General features: G+C 38.8%; 1 protein-coding gene across 6 annotated transcripts in view; it reads left to right on the top strand.

The window, feature by feature from the left end:
• auts2a (activator of transcription and developmental regulator AUTS2 a) overlaps positions 1 to 23,246 on the top strand; it is a 346,002-nt gene that overhangs the window by 88,024 nt on the left and 234,732 nt on the right. The window contains exon 1 of one of the 6 annotated variants that reach the window (XM_082157792.1): positions 18,653 to 19,065. The exons of the other annotated variants lie outside the window; for them this stretch is intronic. Within the exon in view, the coding sequence (XP_082013918.1) occupies positions 19,018 to 19,065 (48 nt within the window). The 5' untranslated portion in view covers positions 18,653 to 19,017. Of the gene's footprint in view, positions 1 to 18,652; positions 19,066 to 23,246 lie in introns of those variants that run through there. 6 annotated transcript variants of the gene reach the window in all.

Below are 23,246 nucleotides of genomic sequence, written 5' to 3'. Positions count from 1 at the left end.
TTGTATACATGGTCCAAGATTAACTTTAATCAGATAATAAATATTTGTTAGTGGATTTTAATATTCTATTCTATTGTATTCTATTGTATTGTATTCTATTATTTACATTAAAATGTGTAATATATTTTCTTATTTTTCACATTAAATATCCAAATGAATGTAGGAACAGCACCAAGACTGTATATTTTAATTATTTTATTACATTACAGTATAATTAAAAGCCATAATTTTAAACAGTTCGTAGGCTTAAAAATATGAAACTTTTAATGTAAGTGAAGTTAATAAAATCTTTACATAAACTCATTTTAATAAATGTCAGATTTCACTGTGCCTTTAATATAATGAGTTGTGAATAGAAATAGTGATGTTTCTGTCTCTGTATAAGCTTTCTCTATCTCTATTTTCTCTAGAGCTGTCAGTTCATTTCACCCACTAAGTTTATTTTGCGCACTGATTTTCACAGTGAGTAAGAAAATGACATTTTGTATAATTTTTTTAATGATCCATCGTCAGTATCACAAGTATTTTTACTTATTCCACACTTGCAGCTGCGTGTCTTAAACATTGTGACAAGCACGTTAGCCAGACCGAGCTTGAAACATGAGAACCTTCTGTGGGTCTTGCATGTTGCGCCCATCGACCTCCTAAAGAGAAGCACATGGAGGTGAGTGGTGCTGATCACAGCATAGGCCTTAATGCTGACCATCCTCGCTCGACCGCGCTCTCTCACTGCGCAGAGCTGTAGAGCAGAACCCAGATAGTGTGATCTGCCAAAAACCAAAAGATGTGTGGAGACATTAGCATAGCTAATGTGATAGTCCCCTTTTTGGGGATCCTTGGCATCAAAATATTTTGTCCTGGGCCCATTTGAATATAAGGAGCTATCACTATCACAAGTTATCCCCCCCCCTCTCTCTCTCTCTCTCTCTCTCTCTCTCTCTCTCTCTCTCTCTCTTTTCTTTATTTTTTGGCAAAGAAATGTGCCCTAATGTTGTCTTTGTGTGGCAGTTACTCGTACACACAACCAGTGATAATGGTGCTAATGTAATGGTAATGCTACTTCCTGTCAGCCCCCAGCGTTTCCTTTTCCTCTGAGTCTTAATGCAGTTTGACAAGACTAGGCCATGATGTCCCCCCTATCACAGTGTGGTTCTAATTTCTCCCCCTTGCTCATCTTTCTCTCTCTCTCTCTCCCTGTATGGAAGGGATGGAATTAGCTCTTTTTCCACTTGCCATGTATTACAACGTCTCGGCTTGACAGGATTGGGTGAAGCGTTAACCTCGCAGACAAGCTTGTTAAGCATTGTTGCGGTGGTGACTGGGCTAAAGACAGGATAATAGACACCCCTCCTGCCGCCCGTCCGTCAAGTTGAGGGTGGGCAGTCCATCTGCTGAAATTAAGCAAGAGCAGTTTACGTGTTCGTATTGTAATACCTCGGACAGTTGCTGTCAGTTGGATTACTTGTGTAGGCAGTATTAATTGCACCTCACTACAGCACTTAAAGAGCAGCATTGCTAAAACTGCATGCCAGTCAAACCTACCCACTTAGCTGACATCAAAAACGAATGGCCCTTCAGGAAGAGACACATACACACACACGCACGCACACACACACATACACTTTCTTCTTAAGAAGAACAATGTAAGATCCTTAATCACCATCTTGCTGAGTCACAGACAGAGTAAATGACACTTAACAATTGTAGAGACTTTTAGCGAATGTAAAAGCACACACACACACACACACACACACACACACACACACACACACACACACACACACACACACACACACACACACACACACACGTCTGGTTCACTATCTTTGTGGGGACTCTCCATAGACTTAATGGTTTTTATACTGTACAAACTGTATATTCTATCTCCTTACACTAACCCTACCCATCACAGAAAACTTTCTGCATTTTTACATTTTCAGAAATATATAATTTAGTATGTTTATTAACCCATTTCCCTCGTGGGGACCGCTGGCTGGTCCCCACAATGGAGGTGATCTCAGGTTTTACTATCCTCGTGGGGACATTTGGTTCCCACAATGTAATATAAACCAAACACACACACACACACACACACACACACACACACACACACACACACACACACACACACACACACACACACACACACACACACACACACACACACACACACATTGAATTAAATGTGAAATGTCCAAAAATCTGAAATTGTATTTTCTTGTACTCCAGTAATCTTTGTTTTATTTACAGTGGATAACGATTACTTTCTCCATTTGTCATAATGGGACCATTATATCAAGTGAAGGAACCATCAAGAGTAATTCTCATTCCTCAGTGCCACTTCTGAACAAATATTGAGTCAGAACTGTCAAAAAAAAAAAAAAAAAAAAAGGTTTTCAGTGTTTTGATACACAAATAATTTTGTTTGAACTACATCCTCTTTAGACAATCAGATGAGTCATTTAGCCAGTCATAGTACAGCTATGTTCACCTCTATGACTTGAGTAGCATCATAGTGTCTTTTTATTTAGTCATGGGACATTCAATTGTAATAATTATTCAGGAGCCGAGTTAAATACAGTACTCATGACATCACTGTTAGCTTGTGACCAGCCAGTTTGTGGTCAATATCTCATCTGAGCAAGCTCAGACTGGTTTAGATATTTGATCAGCCATGTTTGACTTGATTGACCATCTTGGTCAAGGTGCTTAGGTCCACCTTTGACCAGTAACTAAGAAAAAAAAGGGGAAAAAAACCTTGAGCTGTGATTTGTAGATGTTGTTTTCTGTAGTGTTAAAATAAGGTCTATAAACACCTCAAGCTTTGGTTGTTTTCATGACTTACCTTTCTTCTGCTCAATTCTCGCATTCTTCCCATATTTAGGGAAGGGTTGCTAACCAAACATTTTTCCAGGATTATATTGTATAATGCTTTTTTTTCAGTTTTTTATTGCTTGCATTCTTAGAAATTTCATTGGAGATGTGAGTCAATGGAGAAGCTGGTAGTTCTCGGAGTTTGTGTTTGTTTTTCCAGTGGTCTGGCCAAGGTTTCCAGAACGAGGGTCTTGATCATCTCATAGAGATGGAATTCAGCTCTCCATGGATCAACTGTTACATCTGGACTGGAATTGAAGACCAGTGTTTAAGAATCCAACTTCACGTTTATGTGGGCTTCTTGTGGAAACCTAGGCCATGCTCAACACCCTATAGTGACAACCGAGGTCAGCTCGGAATATTATCAACAGGTCCCTCCCTTATAATTCACCTAAAATGTAAATTACCATTATCTCATCAAACCTGGCAGTATATTTCATAGGTGTTTTAACTCATTTTGGGATGTTTTATGGAAAGCAATCAACCTTATCACCGTTTCCTTTACTGTTATTATAACCACAGTCAAGAAAATGGAAAATAATTTTTAAAGACTGTTCTGCCCGTCCTCTTCAGTCACAACACATTCTCCATGATAACATAATTTCCCCTCTCCTCTCCAGAATATAGCTTCAAGATCAAACTGATTTGACTGTAATCCTCTGTATAACCTCTATCCTCGTAGTTGAATTGCTTTTGAAGCATAAAATTGACTGGAACAATATAGGAGAAGAATGTGATCACATTCAAGTAATGTGTGTATAGTAATATGTATATAAGATCACAGCTAATTGCTTGTAATGCAATTCCTTCCTTCCGCATTAGTAGCTGGTCATCATGACTTGCTGGACATGAGGACTGCAACATACTTCATGGCAAACAGGCCATTTATTTGCATCATGGCATATAATTCAAAACATATAATTAATTCCCAGTTCTTCACGCTTTGATTGTTTAATCTTTAATCCATGTGCCTAATCAATAATCTTGATTATTCTTGAGAGATTGATTTGTTTGCTTCAAAACATTTGCTTTAATATGTTGCAGCATATCTTTTCTAGATTTACTCTATGTTTGTCTTTAACGTTTGCTAGTTGCTAAGATGCAGATGGATGGCATCAGCCTTGAGATCTTATTGTTGGATGTTACATGTTTGGGTGTTTATATTAGAAAATAGAAGAAGACACAGTGAATCAGTTCTCTCTCTTAGTGGCCATCAAACACCACAGAGTGCTTTTGATATTATTTTCTTCCTGCAGAGGGATTATACTGAGTTCATTATCTCTATATTCCAGAGTGGAGGAATCGCTCACATTATTTATAGTGTGAAATTGCATAGAAAGCAGGATATTCCCATAATCATGTGGGCATATTCAACAAGGATATAATGCAAGAATGTAACAAGAAGTTACTGCATGACATGAAAATGGCGATCACAGTCATTTCAGAAGATATTGGTTGATTAATGGACAGTTTTGAGGAGGGATTTTGTGGACCAATGAGATTTCATGATGGGCAGGGCTACCAAGTGATTAGGTTATGTGTTCCGTCTGGTTAGTAAATGATGTAACATTCTGGATGAAACCCCAAGCTTAACAAAAACCAGCAGAGACGTTGGAACTGCGAGTGGGTATTACTTTTTATCTTTGAAACTAAGGGAGTGCTAGAAATCATATGAAGTAAATTGCGTCACCCTCAGGCGTTTACCTGTGAAAGCACCAGGAGGTGTGCAGTTTTAGATGGACCTGTAAAGACACTATTGATCAGGTACCTGTGCAAGGGTTCTTTGAGGCAATGGGAGATTGGGAGCAGAGAGGGAGATGGAGAAGCATGCTGGGCAAGTTCCGAATGAAAAAGGAAGGAGGAGGTAGTGGAAAGAGAGAAGTGCACAAAGCTTTTATGGTAAGAACAGATGGGGTGATATTTCATGTCCAGTACACATAGCACACAGAGAAACATAAATTCCAGCCTGCATTGAATACAGAGCCTCCTGCAGGGAAGCCGTTCAGAGGTTCAGGCCCTTTCCGTGCTCGTTTTGAATAGCTCCCGGGAGAGATTCTACCCTAGCGATGATCAAGGAACTGTTCTCAACACTGAAATCCTGACATAACGTATGATAAGATCAACTGGACTATGCAAAGAAAAACTGGTTTCCACTCAGCGGTGAAGAGCAACTTTAGCTGAGTAAATTCTGGATGAATAAGCAAGCAAGCTCTCACTATGGCCTAGATAAGTGCAGCTGAATTTGGAGGTACTAAAGACGCCATACATGAATAGGAGGCAAAAGAAACTATGAGTGGAGGTTTGAATAGAATCTGTTAGTGAAGGTTTCTGTGTGAGAGGAATAGAGTGAATGAATGATCTGGGTGTGTTCTGGTATAGCTCAACAAATTGGCCATAAAGTGAATTGAATTTAATAAATAAAATCTAATTATGGTCACATGACCGCCACTGAGCCACAGTCCACATCTCTCTGTCTGCCTGTGTCTGTTCTTTGTTCAACTGGGACAGGTTATAAATCTAGTAAAGTTACTCAATGAGCAGCCCAGTTGTTGATGATGATGATTTTCATGATATTCATTATTATTCATGATTTCATGAATAACAATAATAATAATAATATATCACTGAAAATACTGTATCATTACATCTGAATTTGACTAGTACAACAACAACAATAATAAAAAATAACAATGATAATAAAATTAAAACTATTAGTATTTTTGTTGTTGTGTCACTATAAATATTATTACAGTACATCTGAATTTGAGTGCTTATATTAATACACATTGTACAATTTTGGGCTGTCCCAGACAAAAGATGGCCAATCGTGGCGATTTCTGTCGTCGTGTCTCCTAAACGGTGGTCCTACATCATAGACTGAGAGAGATTTAAAGATGGCCATTGCCACGATCTTGCAACCAAAGATAGCCTGCGATCATTTACTGACAGTCTCAGAAATTTAGCATTTTCATCTCACAGTGTGTTTTCTGCTACGACCTTCGTCTACTGACTAGCCAATAAAAATGCAACATGAAATGGTGTTTTGATCAACGCGACATGGCTACATGTCCAGACATAGTCAACTTGTCGTACCCAAGTTTATCAGATCCATGTTGTACAGTGTGATTTGTAATGATCTTACAGGGTTGCCGAAATCTCAGTCTGTAGCAGGCATAACTAACTAATCAAGTTCAAGTTACCATTTGATTGATTTGTCGTGAACCAATCAGATTCCAGAAAAAAATGGATGTGGGGGCAGTGCGTATCATATCAAAGTAATGATGATAGGCTCGTAGTGATGGGAAGTTCGGATCATTTTACTGACTTGGATCTTTGAATCTCGTTCATCAAAATGAACTAAGCTTTTTTCAAATAATTTTGTTAATTTCAGCAGAATGTTAATTTCCAAATTCCTTAACACATCTACATACATATGTTGATCACATTTTGAGTAAGAAAAAAAACTATAATGCAACCAAGGCCAAATTATGAGAAACAGAATTAATGAATTGCTTAGCTGGGTCTTCAGGCTATGCAGTCTGTTAGTTTACATCAGCCTTCTGTCTACAGTCCTACAGTCTTCTGGGTTAAAATGGAATTACAGGTTGTTGTTGCACTGTCTCAGATTGTATTCAAACCTTGTCTATATCAAGAATGTGTCCCAAAACCAAGGCTGTAAAATATTTCTGTTCAAATCCTATGTCTTCGTATTTTCAGCCCTTGAAATTACTTCAGTTTTACAGCCTGAAAATCACATTATCTGGGAAGCAATATTTGGACATTAATATAATGAAAAGTATTATTCATAGGCATTATCTTCTTTGGCAGTGGTACATTTTGAAAAATAAAACGTGTAATTTGCTTAAATATCTGATCCCTCTGCTATTATGAAACACAATTTTGGCTGTTTATAGCATTATCTCTTTTAATGTGATAAAAACACTAAATAATAATTTTGACTATGTATTGGTATGTAATTTACGGTGGTGTAAGGTGCTGGAAAAAGCTTTAAAATTGACCTTGAAAGTGCTTGAAAAGTGCTTGTATTTGACTTTGGATAAGGTGTACGAACCCTGCCGTAAGCTAAAGCTATGCAGTCGGTACCGGATGCAGTTCACCTTTCGAGGCTTCGGGTTGGAGTCGTACATTCATCACGTGACAGCCCCATACGCTGAAGCTATGCAGTTGGTACCGAATACAGAAACATAACTAATTTCTGTATCCAATATGGCTGTCACGTCACGTGATAAAATAACGAACGACTCGGGAGGTGAACTAATCATTTCTCTTTCCGTTACGGACAGGATAGCCTCTATGGGGCTGTCACAGGATGAACGAACACCTAGGACCCGAACCCGAAGACTCGAGAGGTGAACTAATCATTTCTGTTTCCTGTTCAGAACCTATAGGATGTTGCGCATGCGTGGTCAACACAAAATGAACAACTCACTGAGGCATTCGTTGTTCCCGAGTCATATTGAAAATTCATTCAAAATTAACGAATCGTTAATGATGGAGCCATCAATACTGACATACTCCGATTTAAAAATAGCCAAATCATTACTCAATGATAAGAAGTAGGCCTATTTGTTGCTGTATTTTATTTGGGTTTTATTTGTTTTTCACCTGTCATTAGAGGCTCACGCTATTTACTCTAAGGTAATACAAATACTACTATTAGATGCAAAAACTGTTACATTAGATGGGAATATTCTGAGGAACTCTTGTCAGTTGTATTTTTGAGGGGCTCAGATGAAGGTAACACATGACTGCCAAGCCCAGATAAAGAGCGGCGATGGTGAACGGCAAACGGCTCGTCTGACTGGTGCTAAAAGCCGACAGCCTCGAGAGCTGGCGCTGACATGCGTGTCACTGTCCCTCCTCCACATCACCGCAGCGCTTCATTAACATTTGTGTCAACTGAGTAAACTATTTGTCAGAAGTGTGACAGAGGAACAGATGTCACAAATGACGTTAATAGATAGAATACTAAATAACCCTGTGGGAGATTGTTGGTTATTAATGTGGAGTAGAGCACTAAATGTTTTCTCCAATGTCATATAGTGTATTTCATTTAAAGTTGCACGTCCCTGTGTACTTTAGTGGTTTACATTTCATTATACATTTCGTATTTTTATCTTCTCCTTTTTTAATCAGACTGCATAACCATTCCATTTTTTAATGGAATGGTCATGCAGTGTGAAAACACATACTGATGAATATGAAATCCTTAATTACATATATAATTAATCTTTCATTTCATATGATTGCGTAATAGACTATAGAAAGTCATTATGAATATGCAAATAGTTGCAAATATGTATTTAAAGAGTGCAAAGGCCATATCTTGTGTCTATGGGAGCAGGGTGATGAAGATGGTTTGAGGAGAGCATGTGTAAATCTCTCTCTGTACACTTGCTGCCTATAGCCACCCTCAGGCAGTCAGAGCTCTTGGCCACTCGCAATCGATTCTGATTTATATCCGTTTCTTTTTTTTCTTGCTGGCCTGTAACTCTCTTAAACTTGTTTACAATATTGTCTTACCCTCAACTGTCTCTGGGATGGGTAGGGATTGTTCTGTTTTACTGACAAAATAACTCCTAAACTGAGAATACAAGCACAGCCGGTGATCTCTAAGAAATGTGTCTTTAAACACAAGGGCAGAAACACACTTGTGCAGGCAGGGACACACACACACGCTAGACTGGAGAGCCAGACATAAATGTGTTAATATCTTCATTATCTTGAGTGTTCTGTTGACAGGAAGGACAGAAACATCTCCAAACAGATGTTTAATTCTTCCACTTTGACCTCCTGCGGAACTGAATTAGAGGATCTGGTTTATTGAGCTGACAAATGTGTGTGGGAAAACAGAAAGATGATGCTTTGGCACCCTCTGGTGTCCCGAGTGAAGAATGTTTTCAGCAGTTTTGTTTAGGATTTTAGAAAATCTATCTATCTATCTATCTATCTATCTATCTATCTATCTATCTATCTATCTATCTATCTATCTATCTATCTATCTATCTATCTATCTATCTATCTATCTATCTATCTATCTATCTATCTATCTATCTATCTATCTATCTATCTATCTATCTATCTATCTATCTATCTATCTGTCTGTCTGTCTGTCTGTCTGTCTGTCTGTCTGTCTGTCTGTCTGTCTGTATGTCCATCTATCCAACTATCCATCTCTTTTTCCTTCCATAATTAATTTGTCCTTTCTTTCTTTTTTCTTTCTTTATCTGTTTGTCACTTCCTTCATTCCTTGCTCGTTGTTGTTCCTTCTCCTTCTCTATTCTTATTTTCCTTCATTCCATTCCCTTTTCTTCCTTCTCTCCCTCAGTCTTAGTCTTTGAAGGTAAGGTGCAGCTGCAGTCTCTCTCTGTAACGATTGCCTTCCTTTAAATAAGTTCTCTCAATTAGTCAGCTCTCAGCTACAGACTGCTATTGCTGCTGGTGTTCGTGCACAGACAGAACTACAGCTAACTTAGTTTAAAAACAAATAAATATAGTGCACCTCTGTTGTTGACTTTAAAATGCTGTTTTGTATTTTGTGTATAAAAATTGGTATTAGTGAGCTCTACAAATTGGTCGACTTCTGTCATATATCCACCAATGCTTGGTTGAGTGCAGAGAAACAGTCTATATCCGTGTCTTATTCTTCCCCGAGAGACAGTCTCTTCCCTGCAGCTAAACAATGCACATGTCAGAAGTGCCTCAAAAAGACAGGCAGCCTGACAGCAGGGAGTATAGTGTGTGTGTACGTGTGGTTTAGCGAGGTTGTTTATACTGGAGCGACCGGGCAAGTATCATATAGACACAAGAGCTCTGTAGCACTTTTTTTCCTCTTCATCTCATTCAACCTTTTTTAGCACCTCTCTCCCCCACACGGCCTGCGGCATCCCTCCCTGCTCCATCCCCCTTCCTCCATCTTCCTTTCGCTCTCCCTGATGCATTCACCCTGTCGATGCAGCACATGTAGTTCACAGGTCCGCATCGATCGCTCTGTGATAGAGGTCTGCTCTGCTCGGGCTGTTTTGCAGTGATTGCAGTTGCTAAGGTCTCTTGTAATGACATGCACTCTGTCTCTCAGAACGATGGGGTTTTTAATGCAGGAGCTGAAGATTGTTTCTTCCTCCAAGATAAATTTGTGTTAAAAGAAGAAATATTTGGAGGCATTATTTAGCAGTGTGATTGATTGCTAGATTAATTTGTTATTTGTTTTTAAGTGTTGTCTACTACTATTGCACACACTAACTCTAGATATTAAAGGTATAGCGGAGGATGTTTTACTTCCTGGTGGGTAGTCTAAACTATTGGTCCTCCTAATTGTCAATCATTCTGGTGAATCAATCAAACTTTTCAAAAAGTGGAGAGGGCGGGTCTTATCTAAAATTTGGAAAGATCCTCCGCTATACCTTTAAACTTGCATAACTTAAGAGCGGCGGACAAAAACTGTCACAAATTCCCATAGACCGCATTGAAAGAGGGACCCAAGCCATGTTTAGAGACTATATTATCATAGAGACTTGAGAGTGGGTTTTTCTGGGGCAAATTCCTATTCAGCAGTGATCATCACTATGCCTTACTCACTCCGAAGGGCCTTGAAGTGGGGAGCAGAGCACTTGTGTGTCATAATGAAGCCTTTTGGAATGCACTTGGCGGAGGGAGCAATGAAAGACCATGTCATTTCCTCATTACCTTTACATGAAATTTGACCACGACTAAGCTAGGCAGCGACAACAGGAATATCTTATTATTGCTGTTAATATACAATACAAATAAATGTACATTTATAATGAAGTTTTTTAAAACATGCTTTGTATGTGTGTTCCCGATCTGCTTTTAACTTTATAAAGTTAAGCAATAAACTTAAAGCATTAAACACATTTCTTGCCTATGAAACTTTTTTAAACTTAATATGAAATGCATGATGAAAACGTGTGTAATATATCACAACAAAACAAAACAACTTAAATTATTCTGTTTATACGTTAAAGGTAGGGTAACACTTTTTGTCATTCTGGTTGAAACTCTCTTCACATCCTCATAGCAATCAATAATAGAAGTGGTCTAAAATGAGTCTCACGACCCAAAAATGTTTGTCCAATCAGTGCAATGATATGATGTCCTACCTGCCTGTCAACATATGTATTTCCATACCTCCTCACTCACTGCTCATGCAGACATCACACGTTATCAGCATGTTGCTTGAGGCTATGCAGAGTTGAAGACGACAGTCACTGAGTGCTTATGCTGCGTTCACACCATGTCGTAACTGTAATTTAGACTTGGCAACCCGTGATGTTTTACCCGAAGCGGTTCACGTCCTCAGACTCGGATTTATGCGTTTCTATGTCAACATTATCAACGCCGTAATGAATCTGCAGCAGTCAGGTGGTACAAGAAAGAGCTCTGTAAGTTGTTTACGTTCATTATTATTGTAATGCTATGTGCTTTGAGACGAGGTAATTCAACGCCGTCTCTTGGCGTTTTGCGGATTCTGTGGACTTTTATGTGTTTTGAAGGAGGCGTGGCTTTGTAGAGCGCTCTGAAGGGAGGGTGGGATCTAATGCTTTTAAAGCTAGCTTGCTATTGCTAGCCGCTCCAAAATTGCCTACCTTCGACCTTTAGATTTAAAATGATTTATGATGACTTGTCACCCTGGGTCACATGACCATAAACAATTAAATCACTTCCTTGGAGTGATCATCGCATGTTCCCTTCGCTAACGGACTTGTGGAAGGGCCCTTTGTGAAAGGAGTCAGTTTTTCACTTCTGTTTGAAACACCCCTGCAAATGGCGTCCCCTTCCCAAAGTGCCCTTGAAGGGTGCAAAAGCGGCATTTGAAATTCGCCCTTGACCACATAGCACAGCACGACAGCCCTCGACACAAATCCTCAGTAAAGACCACAAGAACCAGACAAGTTCTCCGCAGAGATCTTTATGACCAGCTTTGTCTCTACAATGGCGTGGTAAAACCGATCTTCAAGCAGAAGAAAACTGGATGAAATATTTTGAATACTACCGATCCACAGTTTGACTTCTGACCTGTGATGCAGCCTGAATCATAATCACACCGTGTTCGTTCGTGGGCCAGAGGAGAACTGGCCCCCCAGCCCCGACTGAGCCTGGTTTCTCCTAAGGTTATTATAATACTTAGTTGCATTTTTGTGCAATATTCATGTAAATTTTGTTTTTGCAAATGTATTAGAGAAACCAATTACAATTACATGATTCTGTATTAGTTTCACTTAAAGAAAATGAATGTGCAGTTTAAAAATGTAGTTCATATTATGTTTAGCATTAAGTTCTTAAAATTGACCTCTTCCTGGTGCAGCGCTTTAATGCAGAATCTATAAATATTGTTTTAGGTTTGGCCGCTCTGCACAGTAAGTCCCTTTTTCTCCCCTCAGCTAGTTTTGGACAGCAGACGTATTACTTTGCACTGAGCCTTGGCAACCAAATCCCATAATATGTGGGCAGGCCAGAATTGTGGCCTGGGTCGATGCGCTGTAAGAACTGTGTGGTTTTAGACTAAAGTTGACTGAAGTTATCTTTGCCTTTTGTCTCTTTTGACTCTCTTAGGGCGGCTGTTGTTATTGCTCATGTGCTTTTTGGTCTCTGGCCTCAATTGACAGACAGTTCACTCGGTAAATTGGTTACTTTACATGTAATTTACTTGGCTGCTCGGTCTCTGGATCTGATCCAGAACTGTTGGACTTGACAACTGGCTTTACAAGTTGCCAGCTCTTTTAGCTCAAATTGGTTAGACTGAACAGACAAACTGCCTTGTTGTGGTGAATATTTTTTTTTATGTTTGTTTTATTCATTTTACAGAATCATAAATCTTTAAGTAAAATTTAGTTCTCTGTAAACCTTTTGCTTAAATGCACTGAAGCTCAAGTTTAATTTTAATGTGAAATTTAAAATGATTTAAAGAGGACCTACTGTATTATGCTTTTTTACATTTTCATCATTTTTTGTGTGTGTGATGATGCTGTTTAACCATAAAAAAAAAAGAACCATAAAGTCCACTCCAAAGAGAGTTATTCTCTATATCAGTAAGGAAAGGTTTCTGAACTCCCTGAAACGCCTCAATTGTAGTCTTGAGTTTTCTTCTGGTAATGTACACATCACAATATTCCTCATTTAAATAATTCCCACCCATGTGCACAAAAAGGGACGAGGCCTGGTTGAGTTGCGCTAGTAGTGTGTTGAGACGCTGCTTTCTGCGCTGTGAATACTAATCCACTTTGCACGCAAGGTCAGTGTTTTTTTTAAATCTTGGATGCATGTAAACCTATTTCAGGAGACCTCCAAAACAAAACTAGGAGCCTTTAAAATAGCACTTTAACTATCTATCATATTCTCAACTTTTCTCTCTGTGTAAACTTATCTTATTTTGATATAACTATATTTTTAAAACATAATCCCAAGCTTCCTCAACATTTATTCTAGTTTAATTGTTTTATATAAATTAAAAATATCATAGAGCAAAATTTGAATATGGGATTGGTAATTCCATGTGGAATATGTCGATGTAGATTGCTGTTATCATGCAGTTATTTGCATCGTTGTAATTGCCAAGGGAAATATTTGTATTTGTGTCATCATTGCCTAGTTTCATTCTCCTGAGTGACACATACACATGGAAGCAAACTATATACACTATATATTTACATTTTTAAATACATTTTGTATGCATACTTATATGTTTGTTTTTTGTGTGTTCGAGTCCCATAGGAACTTTTATTCCAGAGTTGGAGTTTGTTTGTGTGGTTTTCGAGACCTGTGGCAAACACACAACCCTCTTACCTCTTCTGGTTCAGGTCCTCTCCACTTTACACTTTGTTCCATTGTTCTTCTCGTCATCTGCCAGCAATTACACTAGTTTATCTCCCTTTCCTCTCTTTCATCTGATCCCTCGCTTGCTAAAGACTCACCAGCTGGGCTGTAGCAGAGGGCGGGAGGTGTGCGTGCGAAGCCTGGGCTGTGGAGACCCGTTTCGTGTTAGGACAAATGAAGAGCGCAATCTGTGGAGAGGGTTTGGCAGTGGCCCCTACGTCTGAAAGTCATTGGATGGTGGAATTGTTCCCTCATCTCTGCCTCTCTAGGGCGGTCTTATCTCCATCCAAGTCTCCCGCTGCCTGGAGAGCAGAAATGAGCTCCACACGCAGACATGTCACTGTTCATAAAGCCCACAGAACATTAAACCCGTTGTGCGTCTTAAGCGACTGGTAACAGCTGACAAACGTTTGCCTAACCTCTCTGAGAGCTTTGCTTAACATATCCATACGGATCATGGGACAGAGTCTCCAAGATCTGCACATTTTGTTCTTCAGTGTCTTTTGAAAGGCCTTCTTAGCCTTGTTGTGAATTAGATTGGTATGGCCACACTGGTATTGCATAATATTTTGTCGTTCTCACAGTAATAGCGGGTGCAGTACATCTGAAAGATTATTTTGTGTTGAGATGTTTTGTGGACCGACACAGTTGGTAACCTTGGATTAAAGGGGACATTTCTGATGCCACGTCAAAACTAGGGATGCACCGAAATATATCTATATTTTTTTTTACTAATGAGCGATTACATTAGACATGATACATTGCAGCAATTTTTACTGTTTCTTTTAGCATACATTCTGATGCTAAATTATGTTTATTTCATGCAGTAAGTAGTAGTAAAGAAGAAAAGATGATGAGTTAACATGCGCTCTGCGCTGCTGCTTTAACAGAGGGATAGTTCACCCAAAAATGAAAATTCTGTCATTAATTACTCATCCTCGTTAATTAATCACCCGTATCACACTATTTGTCATAATAAGATGACAGCCCTCCAAAATGGATCTTTAGGTTTAATCCGAAATCGAAAATAATTTTTGGGCAGAATATTTTGGTTGCTGAAATTTTAGTGCATTGTTATTTAGAATCCATGCTAATATTAGTGTTTCAAATGCAAATTGTACATTGGCGGTGCTTTATAAGTATTACACTTTGCATGTAACTTATCTCCCTGCTACGGACATGAATGGAAAAATGCGACTGATCTACATCTAATGACCAACTGGCAACTTTCTTTTCGCTTTGTATTCTCTCTCTGTCTTTTCTCTCACCCTTTTCCTCCCTTTCATTTACATAATGTAAGTTCTCTTTCATTTGAAACATAAAATGTTAAAAAAGATTGAATGAAGCACTAAAAGCATGTGGAAGTGGAGGTCTTTTGTCTGTGGTTCTCTCTCAGCGTCTGGCATCTGGTTAAATGGATAATTTGCAAGATTTAGAGGGGCTGTAGGGGTGTAGCTCAGGATTGCCAGGGGAGCTGCGGTGGGATGGCCCGTCGTTCTGTTAACATGCCCAGGGCAGGGCCTTGGGGGTCAGGCAGACTATCTCTCACAGCCACCCAGAGCTGTTGAAATCTGGATCAGCTGAGGATGTGGCTTCCTGCTGCTCCGCTAAGCCTGAGGCGCTTACCCTCAAGCACAAAAGATACTATGGACTGTATGTGTGTATTGCTGTGCGGATGTGCGTTTGTCAGTGTGTCTATGCAAGAGTGTGGACATTAAGCTTTTCTCTACTAGAGTCGCTGTTTGTGTTTTCTCACTTGAGACCATTTACTATAGAGTATTTTAATTCTACAGTATTATCATTTTCAATTGAACTAGCATGGCCCATTGCCTTAAAAATTAATGACTGACTTGTTTTTGAGCGAGTCTACATTATAAGCGAGTGTTTTTTCCCCCCACCTTAGTCAAAGTTTGCACTAAAAATAACAAATATATTTTACTCTTAGAAACACTACGTTAGGTGCTCTAAAACTTCATTCACATCAGTGGTCTAAAACTGTTTTATTCAAAAATACACAGTGATATTGTAAACATTTCTGCATCATTACTCCATTATTCAGTGTCACATAATCCTTCAGAAAACATTCCAGTATGCCATTTTCTGGCACAATAAACATTTCTCATTATCAATGTTGAAAACAGGTGTGTTGCTTAATATTTTAGTGGAAACAAAATTATGTATATTTTTGTAATAATATAAAAGTCTTTAATGTCACTTTTGATCAATTTACTGTATCCTTGACGAATAAAAGTATTAATTTATTTAAAAAAAATCTTACTGACGCCAAATACTACTGCTGGTTAATAAACAGTTGTGAATATGGTGTTCATACAATGGCATTGTTACACGGAAACCTTTGCTTTTATAATGCTACATCAGTGCTAATAGGTGTCGGTATAAAGTCCACAACCACTACCCACCGGCCAACATTTATTAGTATAGCATTAATACTTAATGTTATGCAAATGACCGCTGTTATGATTAACTAGCCTCTGTGCACCAGCATAGTTATGTCATAGCAGTTTCAGATGTCACTTTTTTGCAGCAATAGTACATTCAACTTTTTTTTATTTCAGAAAATCAAGAAAAAGTAAAGTTACTGTGGCTGTTTTGAAGCATGAGCTTGTTGCAGTTCATCACAGCCACTGATTTCAGGCTTGCATTAGATCATTAAACATTTTATGCTGTTTAACAGGACAACAATAGCTGTTGACAGGACAAAAGACAATAATATTTTATGTTAACAAGATGAGTGCTTCCAGAGTCTTAGAACACAACAGGCACTTCTTGTGGAAATATTTTGTCCTTGCTGTGTTTATTTCTCTCTCGTTCTCTGCTTTATTCTCAGATGCGTGTGTCTCTTTCTAATGGGCACCAGAACATCTAATCTTATTTATTTACTGTTTTTCTCTGTCTTTTTGTGTTTTGTCCACGGGGTGCACAGTGAAGTGGAGCATGTGTGTGTGTTTGTGGCTGTTGATGTGAGCATGCAGATGCGCTGTCACTAAGTATTACCATGGCGATGGGTCTCAGTGCACAACATGGGATTGGATCAACTGCTAAAACAGCTCTGGGGCCCGTGGGTGTCCTAAATCTGCTATTAATATCTCCGTGTTTGTTGCTACATTTTCAGATGATGACCCTAGACTACATTTCTTATTTCCGAAATGTAGGGGTTTAGCAATTAAATCTGGTTTTAAAAATTGATTTAGCGATTAGGACTGTTTAGGTTTGTGAGTGTGTCTTTTTCGTAATCCATTCATTGGTTGATTTCACTGAAAATTGTGACTCTGTGACACTTCAAAACATTGTAATAGTTGTAAATAAATGTCAGACATGTTTGATTGGCTTTTTTATTTGAAGCAGTGGGGGACTTGGCAGCATGTGTGAGATTGATATGGTTATCTGCCAAATTTAGTTCATTCTGTTGATTCTGGTTGGCATGTGTTTTGGTTCAAATGCGCTGTTGGAAAAACATAATTACATTGTGTGTGTGTGTGTGTGTTGCTTAGTTTTAGACACGAAAGTTTCTTCATTACAGTTAAACATGATGTGGGAACTGTATGCATTTATAAAATATTTCAGTGAATGCTGCTTACTTAGATTTTATTTAGTAATGAAATCACACATAAACAAAAAAGACTGGATTATTTATTTTGTAGTTCATGTAATTCTTTTTTTTTGTGTGTGTGGTTTGATGATTGTTTCTGGATAGACATACATGATGATTGCTGTATATATAATTAAATGAAGTCAATTGCTAAGTAGATATGGATGATGTGACGTAACATTTTTCCAACAAATGGCACGGTTGCTGAGTCACATTGCTGGTGTGGTTTATTCCTGTGACCCTGCAGTCTGGATTTGTTTTGTTTTGAAGTTGATTGGAGTGTAGGCCTATCAGAAGTGTATACATTATCTGCCAGATGTGTTCACATTAGTCTAGCTGGAGCGTAAAGAGGTCAGGTCATACAATATTTGCTCTTTTTTTTGGCAAACAAGTTTGATTTACTATGTTGGCACAATCTATCATCTCTACTCTCTTTCACCCAGAGCATTTATAAAAGCTAAGCTGCAAAAATAGGTCATTTAGAAATAGTGGTATTGATGTCACAATCATGAGCGCATTAACAAATGACCATCCACATATCAAAACTATTTAGTATTCAGCAATTTGGTGATGGTGGCAAAGAGGTTAGTCAGTGATAATAGAGGTCATTTACATTCTGTATAGAAATGTGGATACGACACAAAGCAGATCCACACCAGCACATTGACTCTGCGTCTGTGCCTTTTACTGGAAAATGTTACATTACATCATTCACTTTTATTTTGCGAATGACTTCATTTAAATATACAGGTTTGAGCAAAACCTGATGATAATCTTATATTGTGCTTCAGTGGAAAAATAAATCTGACACTTTAAAAGGGTAATAAAAATTCCCTTTTGAATAATGACATATATAGAGCAGACTCTGAAATATTTTTTATTCATTTTACTTTTAAGTTTCTTTGTTTCCAAATGTGTAATAGTCTATGTATTTTCAGGTTTACATTAGATTTGGAATCTTAGATTTTCATTGTAGTCTCAAGACATTTGGACCCCACCAAAACATTATAGGTATAGACAAGTGTCAATATTGTATGTTTATAGTGATACATCTGTGGAAATTGAGAGAAGACACAAAGAGAAAGACAGATAAGTAGAAGATGCCAGAAGATAAAAAGTGGATGAGAGTGTGATATTGCCATGAATGATATGGCTGGCTTAGGGGGAAAAAAAGCCCAAACACAGACTGGAAAAAAGTACAGTAGCGGAATATGGCAGAAACCGAATGAATCATTCAGAGACTTTTGGTCTTATATTGTTTTAGAGGATTGTCAAGCTGTCACAAAACCGTAAAGGACAGAAAACAGATTGTTGGAAGCATAGAGTGGGGAATGAGAGACTGAAAAGAGAAAGGCTGGATATCTTCTGGCTCTCTGGCATGTGTCATCGCCGATGAACACAGCTGAAACGTATTTGAAGAGCTGGGCTGACATCCTGCCAAGAGAATGAGAGAGAGAGGCACAAGCAGAAAGCAAAGCGAGAGAGGGAGAGAGAGCGAAGTAGAGAGCAGGACAGAAACAAGCACAAGCAGACAGAGGGATTGAGCTCTGGTGAAGCAGACCGACCGCATTCAGATCTCCATCCTCTGGCATTTTGCTCTTATACCGGACCTCTCACCCCGTCTGACCTGCACTGCTGCCCCCAGGCACACCACACGCTCCGGGCCAACAGCCGACATCATGATTAAGTCCAGCTGGTTCTATGTCAAGTTCAAATATAACGAGAAGGTGAGTCAGAACAATGTCTGTTGCCTTTTTCTATTTTAACTCCGATTTTTCCTCGTTCAGTGTTCGGTCTGGGGTTTAACTAGGCTCACAGCCCTCTGTCTTCCCGAGACACTCTGGTCCTGTAATCTAAACCTGTCATTGATCTGTTGATAACAGTGCTGGTGCTATATTGATAGCTGAGTGTTTGTGTTTATGTATGTGTGTGATGGTCTGAAATCCCTCTCATGCATTTTGTAATAATCATGCCTGCATTTTGAAGCATTGAATATTTAATTGAGCTTGAGTCTGCCACGAAGGGCCAAGGTTTAAATTTTCATTTAAACACGTTTTCCACTTTTAAGAGCTGCCCTTATGCACCACATGTGCTGTGTAATATGAAAGAGCTTCTTTGACATCACTATTGACACTAGTAACAGAAATCTGCTGAGACTGAGCCAGATGGTAACAGTCATACAGATGTGATCTATCTGTGTGTGTGTGTGTGTGTGTGTGTGTGTGTGTGTGTGTGTGTGTGTGTGTGTGTGTGTGTGTGTGTGTGTGTGTGTGTGTGTGTGTGTGTGTGAGAGAGAGAATCAGGTCATGCCCCTGTCCTGTTCTGTCCTGTCAGCTGTGTTAAACTTTAATGGAGGCTGATATTCTATTCTTCAGAGAGGGAGAGAAACTGATAGATGGTGTTACCGTGAAAAATAAGATGTAGACCTGGTTTGCATGTTTTGGCAGTTACGTAAATGGTCAATTGGAAAAAACTGCATCCGTCCATCTGTCATTCTGTTATTGGATTGTAGCTCCTAAAATCTCTTAGATTGCAAAACCTTATCAAAGGTCACATGTCCATATGATCAGCACTGTGAAATATGAACTTGATCCAGTTACCCACAGACCTGATGCATTACAGTGGACTGAAGGTCAAACAGGGATGATGGTACCTAATGGTTAAGGAGCTCAGTTGTCTACACAAAGGTTCCAGGGGCAATCTAGAAGCTGGAGAACTAGGACAGGAAATCGTGAACCTTCCTGATTTTTCTAGGGGGAATATTTCTGTACCTTATCTTTTGTAAAATGTCAAGAATTTATACTCAATTAAATACCTAAATTTGATTGATTGATTTATGGATTGATGAGTGAGTGAGTGAGTGAGACTGAAATGGGATCTTGCAAAAATTCACATTAATAGTCAAAATACTTGCTTTGCTGTCTCATCGTTTTTGAGGTAGGGGAGCCCATATTTTCTGTAATAACGGCTGATTTTCAGCATGCCCAGGAGCCGGAGTATTCCATACAAATCGACTCATTTATGTAATCAACGTAATCGATTACGTCGACGCTTCATTCCAGCCCTAGCGGTGATTTGTATTAAATAATTGAAAGTTAAAATAATTCTTCTTTAGAGTTCGGTTGATGGATTTATACCTTGTAAACTAACTAAAACGAATAATTATGAGTGTTCACACCAGAGAAACGTTTCATTTTAGTTATAGGAATGCCTTTGGGGGGACTAATTTAACTCCTACTTAAAGTGTCTAATCCAGCACAATAGGACCTACCAGTGATGTAAGTGTATGTTGATTGGCCGAACGCATGCCATACGAAACACTGGCACCCGCCATTCTTAAAAAGCCATGTAAACCCACAGTTTACATATACTTACTCCACAAACTATTTAAGACATAAAGATAAAGAAAGCAATTGTTAACAACATTTACCTCAGTGATATGTAGCACTGCAAGTTGTCATAGGAGATTTAGTCTCTTAGCCTTTTTTTTTCCCCCCTTTTCAATCGCATTACTTATACGTCTACTTTCCGTCTTCGTCATCACGAAACCCACACCACAAAAAAAAACAAAAAAACATCGCTCCTATCTTCCATCCTCCTATCCTCCATCCTCCAGTTGTTGACATTGTTGAATGCCGCTCTTAAATGAAGTTGCTTTTGGCCTGCTTACATCGCTTCAGAGTTCCTACTGGCGGTGCGAATGCATCCAGGAAAATGACCCTAGGAGAAAATGTAGTTCTCGGAGGACTGCCCTGGTGGCTTGTTCCTATAATTGAGTCTCTATAACTAGCCGTTGCTAAAGCCCCTTTTTGCAAATCAGGGTAGTTGTAATCGAAGTGAATAGGTGTGAATATTGAGGGGTGGAAATATCTGTCTGACATGACACTGAACTGTGAAAAGTGCGACTGTGAGTGTGTGAAAAATACTGTATGCTTACCGTTATTTTTGACCGTGTTCCGTGTATTGCTCTGTCCAAGACACTGTTATTCACACAGGCCGTCCATTTTATGTGAAGCCTGTATTTCCCTCTCTCTCTCTCTCTTTCGCCAGCGCTTGTCTTTCTGTGCTCCTCTCATTCTAATGCCCAAGTGTGCTCATATGACATGTGAACTGCTTTAATTTAACACGGCACCTAACAGTGCTCATAACTCAGTGTGTGTGAGTGCTAGACAGACAGGGAGAGAGAGGGATTGAAATGGAAGAGAGATGGAGTTCATACACTGGACAGGAGAGCGGATGAGAGAAGGGAACCATGACAACCGCCTGACTGCTCTGCTCCCTGGTGTGTGAAAGTAGAGATTGAGAGAATGCTTTTGATTCAGGCCATGAAACAAGGGTGAAGAGTAAAAATATTCACTTCACAGCTGATTAACAGAGCAATGGATGAGGACAGAGAGATGAGCTGAGAAATGTGGGTAGCAGACCAGTGAATGACTAATTGAGCTTTGAACAAGGCAGAGATGTGAGGGTTCAGTGTGTCAGAGTAGGCTGATACTGTAGCCTACTTTCAGGTGTTGAAACTTCTCAGAAATTCGTCTTGTCTTTTGGATTCCTCAAAATTGTCTACATACTTACTGTTGAGATCTGAAATGAGAAAAAAAAGGCCTGTTATTGGGGTGAAGCGTTATAGTAGTTTTTAATTTTGTTTGGTTTTATTTTCCCATTTGTGCTTTCAGTTTAGTTCATTTATTTTCATTCTATCAATGTTTTTATTCAGTTTATATATATATATATATTAGGGCTGTCAATCGATTACATTTTTTAATCGCGATTAATCGCATGATTGTCATGAGTTAACTCGCGATTAATCGCATTTAATCACACATTTTTTTATTTGTTCTAAATGTACCTTAAATTAATACTTTTCAAGTTTGTAATACTCTAATCAACGTGGGCATGGATAAATATAGATGCTTTATGCAAATGTATGTTTATTATTGAAACCATAGTCAATATAGAGCATAAGGACGAGACATGTTTCAAAGGTCATAGATGTTTTTCAAAGAACTTGTTCATGTCTATTAGACACATGTAGAAAGAACAAAAAAAATGCCAGGTTACCATTACTTCTCTTTCTTTGCACTGAGCAATTTACTAACACAAACATGTTTAGATTTTGCATGACAGGGCAGCTCTTCTGAAAATGCTAAATGTACATTTATTATTTATTATTACATTGTAGTTTGTCTCTCTCTGTGCCCCTTTTGATGAAGCTAAATTCTCAATAAAACTGTTTTCATTGGTATATTTTACTGTTTCTGTTGTCAAACAACGGAATGAATTTGAAATGGTGACTGAAACGCGACCCATTAAGACATAACCAGCTCTCCCTTCCAAGATGTTAAGTTAATCTGCACAACAATTCTGATAATCGAGCCGTCGTCTGGTGAAATCAAATTCACATAAGATAAAGACAATATCTGTGCTCTGATTTCGGCTATACTTGTACAATTAGTGAAGCAACATAATATCTGTGCTTAACTTAATTAAAGCACTGCTCCTCGCGCGCGCGCGCGAGAGAGAGAGAGAGAGAGAGAGAGAGAGAGAGAGAGAGAGAGAGAGAGAGAGAGAGAGAGAGAGCGCGAGCGCGCGCTGAGAGAGCAGTACCGGCGGTACCGGTAGATTCTCAGAAACTAAATAAGGTTTGGGCGCTTTGTTGAAGGGAAAAAATCGCTAAAGGGGTCTGCAATGTCGCTAAGTTGGCAACACTGTGTATCTCCATTTCTCCAACTAGAGGTTGGGCCACGGGTCAAACAGAAAATACGCGCTGCGTTAATAGCGCGTTAAAAAAATTTGTGCCGTTATCATGATTTTGCGTTAACGCGTTATTAACGCGTTAACTTTGACAGCCCTAATATATATATATATATATATACTAAAACTAAAATGAAAACTTTTAACTTTTAAA

Source organism: Leuciscus leuciscus, assembly GCF_965113295.1.
Source record: "Leuciscus leuciscus genome assembly, chromosome: 24".
Taxonomy (NCBI): domain Eukaryota; kingdom Metazoa; phylum Chordata; class Actinopteri; order Cypriniformes; family Leuciscidae; genus Leuciscus; species Leuciscus leuciscus.
The sequence above is the reverse complement of the archived record's forward strand: the minus strand, read 5'-3'. Positions and strand labels throughout refer to the sequence as shown.